This window comes from Sipha flava, unplaced genomic scaffold, assembly GCF_003268045.1.
Source record: "Sipha flava isolate LNK unplaced genomic scaffold, YSA_version1 286_pilon_pilon, whole genome shotgun sequence".
NCBI lineage: Eukaryota > Metazoa > Arthropoda > Insecta > Hemiptera > Aphididae > Sipha > Sipha flava.
In genome coordinates, this window is record NW_020272954.1 from 1,115 (window position 1) to 13,886 (window position 12,772).

The following is a 12,772-nucleotide window of genomic DNA, read 5'->3' on the forward strand; positions in this document are numbered from 1 at the left end:
AATATACCTATTAAATGTACAATATACAGTAATCCCTCGTTATCCGCGAAGGTTACGTTCCAGCAACCTGCGCGGATAACGAGATCATAAATCAATGTAAAAAGATAGGTTAGGTTTAATTTTTTTTAATTTTAAAAATTAATTATTAATCAATTAATAATTTTTAATTCCTACAACTAATTTATTTATTATCTATCGTATTGTTTCTTAATTTTTACGTATTTCTCGAACACTAGGTTCATTCATTTTTTACGTTCTAGCAAGTGACGCTACAGTATTACCACTTTTTAATATGTTCAAAATTTCAATTTTTTGAACGAGTAATAAAACATTTCTTCTCTTTTTTATTGAAATTTTACATTGAGAAGCCATTTAAAAATATTTTCACAACTAAATTTATTAAACACTGCTGTACACGTATCACGCACTAATATCATCTTACAACTGAGCAATTGATGATTATTATTCGTGCAGGTTTGGGTAACCTTTTGTGTTTTATCTGCAATAAGTATAAGTATGTATGATGTATATGTGTTATACCTATAGCGATAAAACAATTATCTACAATTTTTGTCAAAAATAAATTTCTACAGTGTTCGTGTAATAACGGTAAAACGTTATCGCAATCGCATTAAAAATATGTTATCGTGGACCCAACCGCGGATAATCGAAACCGTGGATAACGAAGGATTACTGTACTTAAATACATTATTTTTATAAAATAATTTTTAATCCTAGTACATCGGCCCAGTGTTATAAATACGACTAGCGGCCCACCGGGAACTTTCCCGGTATCCCGGTGGGCCAATCCGCCGCTGATTTCAATGTTATATTCAAGTGCTTTATTTTCTAAATTATACGATTAATAACAAGTAAAATTTCTTCTTACATCTTCATGTTTCGAGCATTAATCATTTTATTTTCTGATTTTTATTCCCCTAGTTGTTAATATTTCCTTAATTGATTTTTGAAACTGTTAAATTATTCACTCATAAAATTAATGTTTTCCACTAAACATTTTATAAGTACTTTTATAATTTCTGCATTTGGAACAGTTCTAAGCTTTTTTAGATAAATTTTTCATTTTTCAATATAAAGGTTTTTTAAAACCGGTACAACTAAAAAACTTCCTCTTATACATGAGCAACTATAGAGACATAAATTGTAATTGACAAACGAACACTAATAACTAAAGAGCGGATTTAATTTATATTGCAACTTTTTATTGATACCCAGTATATCAAATCTGATCAAATATGTATACGAAACAGATTAATTACAGTCTTCCTATTTAATTTAATAATGCAATTTTTTGCAATTTTCAACGATTCTGCAATTTTTTGCAATTATTGCAATTTTTGTATATTTCACGTGATAAAATATACAAATTTTTATTTTTAAAGTGATTTTACATAAAAAATATATCTACGATGTAAACTTTTACAAGTAGTTAAATGTAGTTTAGGATTTTTAAAATTATATTTATCTGAGTTATCCACAAACTTCTCAAGTTTAGAAGAATCAAATAGTCAATTACTTAATAGTTTAAATATATTTAGTATAAATACTAAATAAATAAATAAATAATAAACAAATACTAACTAAATAAAAATATTTAGTATAAATATTTCTATAAATATTCCTGGTCCCAATGGAAAAATAGTTAAAAATAAATTAAAATGAATAAAATTAAGGATATAAAACTATTAAAAATTACTCTGAGATTATGACAGGAAATCAAAATGTTTATTTAGATACATCACCCAATTTTTTAAACTATTTTAAATATGCATCGATAACAAATGTCGATTTTGAATGTACTTTTTCATTATATAAACATATTTTAAGTAACAGACGATACAATTTTTAAGAACACAATTTAGAAATGTATATATTTATAAATTTTAATTAAAAAAAATGATATATTTTGTAAATATTATATTGATGTCCATAATATTATTTAAGTAAGTAATTAATGATTATAAATTTGATATGACTTTACTATGTAATTTTAATGTATTTCATTGGAATTTTAACATATTTATACTGCAATTTTGATACATTTTCATTACAATTTTGGCATCTTTTTAGTGCAATTTTAAGATATTTTTAATGCAATTATATCCGGTCATTACTAATAACTGATTATAGAATCATAATTTGTTGTTATGGATAACTTCGTTCAATTCTCAAAATTTCAGACTCATTGAAGGAGTTAACTCAAATATTGTTTTTTATAAATTTTTTTATTTTTCTTGGAAGTACAAATCATCATCATCATACACAGCTTAAGGGGCCATTGAGGTCCAATGCTGTCATCAAAAACTTATTCCATTCTTCTCTATTGTACGCTATGTTTATCTGAGCCCTTTTTTGAAGTACTCTTAGATCCTTCAGAAATATTTGGAAGTACAAATATTACTTTTAATTAAATTAGTAGTTTTGCAGTAAGTGGTTAAAATTGTTTTAGTATAACATTAATTTAACTATAAATAAAATATCTTCAATTTGATAACTTATAACTCGTGTTAGCTTCAATTAAATATTGGATCAAGCATAGATAACATATTTTTATGATTCACTAAAATGTGTTTCTAGCCATCTTTTATTGTATTTTTTTTTTTTTTTATTTCAATAAAGGAGGAATAATAAATAAAACATGAATTCTAAAAATCTAATTAAAAAAATAAAAAATAAATGTAATAAATTTACTGTCATATAAATATTTCATTATACTTGTTTCTACATTTATTTGCAAATAATGTTATCTTAAGTAATATAATAATTGATAGTTGTTTTTTTTTAGTAAAAATACATTAAAAATACAAAATAATATAAAAAATTATAACAATATGATAAATATCATCTTAAAATTGTATATATTTAGAAAACTGAAATTATAACATGTTCAATCAGTCATTGGAAATTATATCTTTGTTATCAAGTAGAAGGGCTACTGCTTGTCTTACACTCATTTCCCATGAATCCAGTATGTGAGACACTGTGAAACGGACTGGCATTAACATCATTCTTGATTCAAATACATCTTTGACACACATAAGAAATGATGTACCACCATAGTCATTAGATGGAATTATGCATGAAGGATTGGCTGGTGGATAATTCTCGTAAACAATTATGTTAATTGGTGGTACACAAGGTAAATTTTTATCATCTAACCAACATAAAATGCGGATGCAAGACACTCCACTTGGCCGTACAGGGTCTAAAGACACCTATGTTTGGTAAGTAAATAATATAATATCATGACAGTAGTTTGTTACATATTGTATAATAAACATCAATTACCTTAAAACGTTGATCAAGCCGAGCAATTTCTCCTTCTAATGCTTTAGGTATGATACTTTGAACTTCATTAGAATTATCATTTCCTGTATATGGAGGTGGTGACCTTCAGAGTTCAAAAAAATATATTATTAAATACTTCATACTAATAATAAATCATAATAATGAAATAGGAAATAAAACTTACATGGGTCGTTTTTGACCCACCATAAATTCAATACAAGGCGCAAACGTTCGGTGTAGTGTATGGTTAAAGTTTGGAGATTGTATCATGGAGCCTATCACTTCTATTAAAGGATGTACCTCTCTCATGGCAGTTGATTGAGGTGGAGGCACGCTACCAACTTCTTTAACCTAATTATACAGTAGTTATTAATTAATGTAAAATAACTTTAATTATACTTAAATAAACTAAATAATATTGAATATAACTCCATGAAATAAGTAAATAGTTATTACTCTGCTTAAGTCTAATTTTTCCAGGGCAACTTGACATTTCATCAAAGTCTCCAAAGGCATGCGTTGGGAAGGAGTTGATAATATTTCTAGCAGTTTTTTCATCTTGCTTAATTTTTCAACATCTTAAAATATGAAAAAATTTTAACTAACAGAAATTATTAAATATTAAATTTTTTAATTATTACCTTCATTTCCAATTAATGCTATCATTTTGCGCAATGGTTCAATGTATTTGCTAAGCTGTCTTACTTTTTCCCTATATGCTATATCTTCCTGAGCTAGAGGACTTGGGCCAGCATTTGATGAAGGATTCATTGGAGTGTTTAATGATGGAACTGAGCTACCTGGAGAGGGTACATTGCCTACAAAACATAATCATTTTATTCATATTAATATTTTAAATAACTTTTTGTAATAAATAATAAACATATTCAAACTATGTATGATGAAAATCTATTTAAGGAGTAACATTTAGGCAATTTCTAATCTCATCGTCGCCACCTGAGATCTATGTGTTAGTTGTAAATGATTATTAGTGTGTGTGGCGTCAATGCGGGTACCGCTTCTTTCCGCACCATCATACAGGTAGTCGTTCATCGTAATCGTTATGGCAGTATTCCATATTTTTTGAATTATAGTTCATCGAAAATTAGGTACCCATGTTTTTGATGTACAACAGTAGGTAATTAAAAAAAAATAGCTGCAAATAGTTTTCAGTGCAAAGTAATTTGTACTATTTTTGTTTAGGAATTCAAATTTAGTCGTCATATTAATAGGAAAAAATCATCCTGCTTATTAGAGTTTAAAGTATATAATTCATTGAATCTCGGTCACCATTACGACAAAAATATATGGAACCTTACATAAAGACTGTAATATAAGACAAAAATAAATAAATAATAGGTATAAAAGGGAAAACAACAAATCGATTTAAACCTTACATTGCTTCTTTTTATCCTAATAATATATCCTATAAATATTGGTAAAAGTTTGTAGTCAATAGGACAAAATGGGGGGCTGCGTGAAGTTATTCCCCCAACCGAAAAACTCTTATTCCGGGAAATGGGTGAAATTTCAAATTCTGAAAACTTGGTTCCAAATTAGTTCCATAATATTGGTGAAGGTTGGAATTCGATAGGACAAAGTGGGGGGGGTCAACTTCACGGACGTGTATAGGTTCATTATCTTGACGCGGTGCGGTAGTGGTACAAAGGGCTCTCGCACGCACATGTTAGAACGTAATATTGAAATCGCAAAAAAATGTTTATTTTTCACTTTAACATACGATTCTAATTCAAACAATACGTCGCAACGATTATCTAGATTTGCATTCTGAAAAAAACATTCTTTTTTTCCACAACATGTATGAGGGATCGATCGAGGCATATTTAAAAAATTGTATTTAGTTAATTCAATATTTAAGTTTGAAATTCTGTATTTTTTTTTTTAATTTTCAACAATATTTATTGCAATTCAAATTACAAAAATTAAAAATGTGGCTCGATCGTTCCTTTGTACATATTACGGAGAATCCGTATATTTTTTCAGAATGAAAATCGTGATAATTGTCGACACGTAGCGTTGGAATTAGAAACAGTAGTTTTTGTTAAAAAAAGACGTGGTGGTGAGGCCCCTTAAATATTATTTAGTATTTAGACTGTACATTTAATAATAAAACATACCAATAGATCTAATAGGACCACTCATTTGACCACTTGGAGTTAGTTGAGGACCACTTGGCGAAGCAATCATCTGATTACTAAAAAATAATTAATCATTGAAATGTTTATTAAAATAATATAACACTTCATAAATATATTTACTTCAGTAATATAGTTTATTTAGTCTTATAGTTTTTATTTGTGTAAACAGTAGAGTTATAGCAAATTAATAAGAATTTAATATTTACCCAGATGGAAGAACATTTACAGGAGATTGTTGAGGTGATGAAGGACTATTATGACTGAGAAATTGATTAGTCGCTACAGATCTGGGTGTTCCTGCGGGATATCCTCCAACAACTGGCTGATTAGGAATCATCATTACATTTTCTGGGCCACCAGGCATCTATTTTAAACATAAAAGTATTATAATATTAACATTAGTTAAATTAAAAATAGTAAATTAATATTTAAAAAAAATCATTAATAAATTGTATTATAAATAAATTTTAAATGTATATAATGAATTAGGATACAGATAGGTAGTGATGCAACTAAGTCTTAAATTTTGAGGGGTTATAGTTACACCATACTGTTATTTAAAAAGATAATTAAATAATTTAAGGGTTATAAAAAAATTGGAGAAGCCTCTTTATGTTTATATCATCTTATATTGTGCCTACGTAAGGTCAATTTTGGAATATGGTGCTGTTGTATGGGATCCTTCCACTTCTTGTGGTAAGGATCAAATTGAAAGAGTTCAACGTAAATTCCTCAAATATGCAGCATTTATTTTAAAGATAGACCATCCACCTCATGATTATAACCCAATTTTAATTAAATTTGGTTTATTTTCATTAGTTGATAGAAGAAAAATTGCTAATATGAAATTTCTCCGCCTAATAATAGATGGCTGTATTGACTCTCCTGTCCTACTTTCCATGATTAACTTTAAAGTCCCTTGCTCTTCTGTCCGTCAAATCTATCCATTTTTTATTTCTAAATGCAACACCAACTATTCTGAGAATCAGCCAATTCTTAGAATGATGCGTATGGCAAATAATGATCCATCATTTCTGTAGCATTGTTAGATTTTTTATTTATTTTTTTTTTTGGTTTTCATGTTTATAAATTAGTATATTAGTAATAGTCACTATTTTTATGGTTGTTATCTTATATAAAATTTAATTAGTGTTATCAGTGTTATCATATTATGTAAATTGGGCTCAGCCCGTATTGTTAATAATAAATAAATAAATCAAGTTATTTTTTTCATATACAATTTTAAGTTTAATATAATGAATTTTTAATTATATATTATAGATTTCAAATAGAAATAAATAATTATAAGGTAATTTAAATTTAAATTTTCAAAAGTATAAATTTGTATAAAAATATTAAACAAATGTAAATAAAATAAATATTTTAAATCAAATTCTTAAAAATAAAGATTTCTTTAAAACTTAAATTAAAAATATTTATACTTTTCTTTGAGGCATACGACCCATTGTATTTGGTGGCATATTGCCGGGGACAACCCCAGGCATACCTTGTCCAGGCATTTGTACAGGCATACCCTGCATTGGTGGGCCACCCATAACTGAAGACATAGACATAGGAGGTCCTTGTCCCATTTGATTGCCCATAGGCCCTGCATTAGGATTTTGTATCATTGGTCCTTGACCCATTGGTCCATTAGGTCTTATAGGAGGTCCTTGGTTCATTGGACCAGGTCCCATCGCCATTTGACCAGGTAATTTGTTTTGAGTTTGTGGTCGATTACTTAATGTCTGCAATACTGAAATTAATATGATAATTATATTAAAGATAATCCATTACACTTGATTTTATTTTCTTACATGTTGTTGCATTAACAGCACCAGGATTTTGATTCATATTCATCATTTGATTTCCACCTCCTGAAAAACAACATTTGTTTTAAATAGTCAATTATGATGCACACATAATTGATATAATACTCACTCATATCTCTTCCACCAACATGTAATAACAAACGGGCAACAAAATTTAAGTATTCATCCTAAAAACAATAAACATATTTTAATTTTCAAATATCTACCTTAAATAATAAATATATTTTTATTATCAGAGCAAATTAAATTTAAAACTTTTTTAAGTATATACAATTATAAAAAAAAATCTATTAATCAGATATTTTATAGCTATGATAAAAATATTTTTTAATTTATTATTAATACCAATACATATCATACTTATAAAAATGTTTAAATAAATTTTATTAACATTTTTTTTTTTTTAGTCACATTCATACAATATAAAATTGTCATCAGAAGTTTTTAAAACACAATTTAAAATTATTTAATAGTCTTAAAGAGTTTCCACCCATTTTTAAATATTTTTTAATCTTTAACCATATATGTATATTTATTTGTGCTAGCATTTCCAACATTCCATTTATTTATGAATTTATATCATCATAGTGATAAATAATATGCACAAAATTGCATAGTTATTATATTAATAATGTATAATAAGGTAATTTACTCGTTTGTAAACATTATATAAGCTATATTAAATAAATAAATATACTGTACTGTACTATTAAACCCAATTAATATTAGATATAAGATTTTATACTTATAATTGTCAACAACAACCATTATATCATAGAATAGATTAAATCTTTTCTGTGATTATACTTCTAATACTATAACATATCTCATGCTGAGTGCACAAGTGATTTAGTCTCCTGACAGTTTAAGATTTCAGTTTCTGAATAGAAAGGCTCCAATTTAATACATTAAACTGTAATACTTATAACTGTAAACTTATTAAGTGTAACTATTATCATTAATTTAATATAAGTTATATCTAATATTTAATAGTTATTCCATTTTAATACATTCAAGTATGCTTGATTTTATGTATCTATTTGTTCAGAAAATTTCCATCTTTTAGATAAACTAGAAAATAAAATATGCATACATTTATAAATGAAAGGTAAGGATATACAACTTAATTTCATTACTATTATTGTTTTCATATTTAAAAAAAAAAAAAAAAAATTAAAACATTCAATGTATAAAAAAATATACTTCTCTTCAGATATTTTTTGTTACCAATAATTAATTGTATGGAATTAATGTTTTCAATAATGAAAAATACAAAAACAAATTTTATATATCTTGGAATTATGCAGATTATTAATATGAGATAATTAAAATTCTTCTGAAAGTTTAGAATATACATTTACAATATATTTATTTAATTTATATCAGTTTTATTGATATTAGGAAAAAAGTAATAGGAAAAAAAATCTTGGAAAAAAGTCCCTGGTGAAACAGTCCCATGGAAAAGAAGTCTCCAAAATAATATTTGATTTAAATTCAGTCTTTTATGCACAAACAAAATAAAATATACAATAACATATAATATATATTATAATATAATAATATAATATCTTAAACATCTATAATATTATTTAAAAAATATAAGAGTGCAATTATTCAGATATAAAAAATCTCTTTCTTATATTTTGACCTATTTGCTTTAAAAAATTAGGAATATCTGCAGATTTTTCCTCATCAAAACGCTTACATAAAATGTTCAATCGAATTATAATTCTTTTACCAGCTTTGGTATTTTTTTTCCGATTAATTTCTCCTACTTCAGCCAATGCCATTCTTGCCTTGTCCATTCCAACTTCTTGACGCATTTTTGTTAGAAATTTCTAAATACTGAGATGTTTAATGCTGACGAAATGGAAAAATCTATTGATCCAGATCTTGCAAGTATTATTAGTTCTGTGTGATTGTCAACCAGATTTGCTAACCAAATTTATTTTATAAATAAAATAACAAGTATAATGGAAGTATCGTTTTATTTATACTTTAACGAGAGACTTTTTTTCTGTTTACCATTTTTATTATATAATTTATCCTACTAACTTCAGATTCATGTCTTCTAATGGTTTTTTTATACAAGAAATAAAATATTTTTTTTTAAAGGGACTTATGCTTTTTTATTCCTAACAAATAAGAAGTTATGATTGGTACTTACTTTACTTTTCGCTTTCAAGAAAACATGATTTTCCATTTCCAAACTGTTTTTTGAAGTTGGCATTCCTGACTGAGCAATAGCATCATCACTTAAAGTACAATAATAAAATATGAGGCAATGAATATACTACAATATAAAATCTATTAAAAAATTAAGTGCATACATTTTGTTGACCACATTTTGACGAAAACTTGAAGTACGCCAAACATCATCGTCACTCATGATTGTTAATGCATGTAGTATTATATACTTTTAGAAAAATCAAACAACCTACATAATAGAAGGTTATACAATTTCAGATATTACGAGAAGTCAATTAAAAAATAAGTCTTCTAATTTTCAATTCTAAGTTGGCATTGTGTTTAATGTAATATGAAAAAAATTGTATTACATTAAAAATGGAATTTTTGTATTATTTAATTATATTAAAAAGAAAATTAATTTTAGTAAAGAGAAAATTAAGATTCAAAATATTCAATAATATAAATAAACATATTAATACTAAATAATATTTTAAAATGTCTACCTTGTAAATCACTCCTTTTTTATACCGAACATATAACTCTACTTTATCAACTAAAATTGTTTAAAATAATTGGGTTGACAAAAACATAGTTTTTGAGGAAAATTGTTTAAAATAAGCTGTTTTTGTGCATAAAATCTTTGAACACCAATGACAATAAAAAAAAAAAAAACTAAATAATCTTGAACGTATGTAGTGATTTAAATGAAAGCAATTATTAATCGACTAATTAACGTAACTAAAAAGTTAGAAAATACATATATATTGAGTTTTTGCAAAATAAAACTGCTAAACAAACGTAGGTAGGTACTATCAAATAAATATAGTTTTATCAGCTTTAGCTATTTCACGAGTATATGGTTTAAACCAGAGATAATTTAAAAAATGTAGTGGTAATATGGATACCACGACCATAGACTATGACCACAACACGGTGAAATCTTTACAGTTTACCAATCACTCAAGAAATTCGGTACCTATTCAATTTTCATGTTAGTGTTCTTATTAGTAATTTTTATTTGAATTATTATATTGTACATAAAATTAATTGTTGGAGGTTTGGTATTGAAGTATTTTTAACAACTTCAAAATTAGCTTCAGGAACAAACTTTTACTGATCTGTTCTGGGTTTTTCTATTATAGTATTTCACTAATGGTGGTTTTAAAAGGTGGAAGATGTTTAAGGGCCACAGTTCACTCTAAAACTGGGTTTCTCGAAAAAAAAACGTCACTAAACGAAAAAAATATAATAACGAAATCAATTAATAAAACGAAAACAAAAAAAGTATAATAACGAAATCAATCAATAAAACGAAAATAAAAATAAATTATAGTATTATTCTATTATTATTTATTACGAAAAGAATAATATATGTTTTCAGAAATTTAATAATTCTGATAACTAATAGGCAATTGTTGACAAATAAAATATATTAATAGCATAGCGCAATAATTAATTATAGTCCACATGGTATATACACATTGAAGTGGTGACAGTACATTTTTTTATTCTTTATTATATATTTACAATCTGTGTTTGACATCACAATAAGTAAATTGGATAATTTATGTACATATTTAACTTGAATAATATGAAGAGGGAGGCCAACCAGTGATGGAACTCAACGTGAATTTATTTTAGACTAACAAATCTCTGCAATATTTTCTTTTGAGCCTATGAATGGGATTTATGGATTGATTGGATAAGATTTGCGATACTAATGGTTTAGTATGCGAAGGTAGTTTGGAATAGAAAGAACTGTAATGTTTGGTGGCTTATTAGTCAACTGACTCAATTTTTAGGTTAAAATATAGAGAAGAGTTGGATACAAACCAAGGTGCAGAAGTTATCATATGGAGGGTAATGGACTGGAATGCTTGTATGGTGCGAATTTGGAACGGCTTTGCACAGCCCCAAATTTGGATTGCATATGCCCATATTGGTTGCAAGAGAGATTTATATAAATAATCTTGGTGTGTATTGGTAGTTTTGACTTTAAAATCGGACGAAGTAGGTGAAGGCAGCTGTTGAAGGTTTTTCTTTTTTGTTTAAGGTGTGGACCCCAGGTTAATCTTTTATCAAGCGTAATGCCAAGATATTTGACATTAGGAGATTATGGAATTTTAGTACCTTGAAAGTGAACAGGTGGAGGTTCTGTTATTTTTAAAGTGAATGGTACATAAACAGATTTGTCTGGATTTATTTTTATTCGCCATTTGGTTGCCCAGTTGTCGATGGAATCTAAGTGTATTTGTAGACAGATGTTTCGTCAGGGTCATTACTAACATAGTATTGCGGTGTCGTCTGCATAAGTAGCCATGGTAGTGTTTGTTGTAACTGGTATGTCGGCCGTATAAATATTAAACAGACAAGGAGGGAGGTCGCAGCATTGAGGTACACCAGCTTTAATGTAAAAGTGTGATGAGTATGAGATTCCATATCGGATTTTGTAATAGCGGTTTTCGAGATATGAGCGAATAATTAGATAATATGGTGCAGGTAAAAAATTTTTGAGTTTATATAGTAGGCCTTCATGCTACACTCAGTCAAGCTTACGTTACGTCCAAGAAAACCCCATGACAAAATTGCTTCATTTCAAAGGCAGATGATACATGTATATATATATTTATATATATATATATGTATTTTGTCTGTCAGCCTGTAAATTTGATGGACAGTGGAATGTTTTGCTCTAAAGCAGTGGCGCCGAAGTCCATGTTTATGTATGGCAGCTGCCATATATATAAACATTTGAGGGGGGGTGGGTCCAGGGGAAAATAAAATGATGACAATTAATAGAAATAGGATCACAAATTATTAAGTAGTATTGCCCACTGCGAGTATTTGGTATTACATATACATTATTTCGTTGATCAATTAACACCAAATAGTTCATAATAATACGATCATTACTGATTAGTAAGAACAGTAACAACTAATGGCGCATTTTGGATAGAACAAAAATAAAAATAAAAACCATCAACCAAAATAGACATTTGCCGACTGGCGACCACCCACTCCACTAACATACGTATATTACATTATTAGCGTCTATTATGTTATCAAAAATGCAACATTTAGTCCATTATAGTGTTTATAAATAGCTAAAAATTCCTATAAATTATGATACACTATCATTGAAAATCAACTGTACCTTCAGTTTAGTGTAATAACTAATAAGCCAGCTATAATTCAAAAAGACTGTGACATATATTTATATTATTTAATTGGTTTTATTATTTAACTTTTAAGAATTTTTAATTTTTAACCACTACTATTTAA

The 12,772-nt window shown here is 27.0% G+C and overlaps 1 protein-coding gene across 2 annotated transcripts; it reads right to left on the reverse strand.

The window, feature by feature from the left end:
• Positions 1-2,860: 2,860 nt before the first annotated feature.
• On the reverse strand, positions 2,861-10,256 carry LOC112685675 (mediator of RNA polymerase II transcription subunit 15). 2 transcript variants are annotated; one of them, XM_025557612.1, is made up of 13 exons: positions 9,994-10,256; positions 9,631-9,737; positions 9,468-9,555; positions 7,410-7,467; positions 7,286-7,345; positions 6,911-7,224; positions 5,675-5,832; positions 5,448-5,524; positions 3,951-4,127; positions 3,766-3,887; positions 3,494-3,660; positions 3,310-3,412; positions 2,913-3,236 (listed from the first exon to the last, which is right to left on the reverse strand). In XM_025557612.1, the coding sequence occupies exons 2-13, from the start codon at positions 9,687-9,689 to the stop codon at positions 2,913-2,915; spliced, it is 1,707 nt and encodes a 568-aa protein (XP_025413397.1). In that variant the 5' UTR covers positions 9,690-9,737; positions 9,994-10,256. The 2 variants fall into 2 exon arrangements, with proteins under 2 accessions (XP_025413398.1, XP_025413397.1); XM_025557613.1 differs by lacking the exon at positions 9,994-10,256 and having other exon boundaries at positions 2,861-3,236; positions 9,631-9,689.
• Between the last annotated feature and the right edge of the window lie 2,516 nt (positions 10,257-12,772).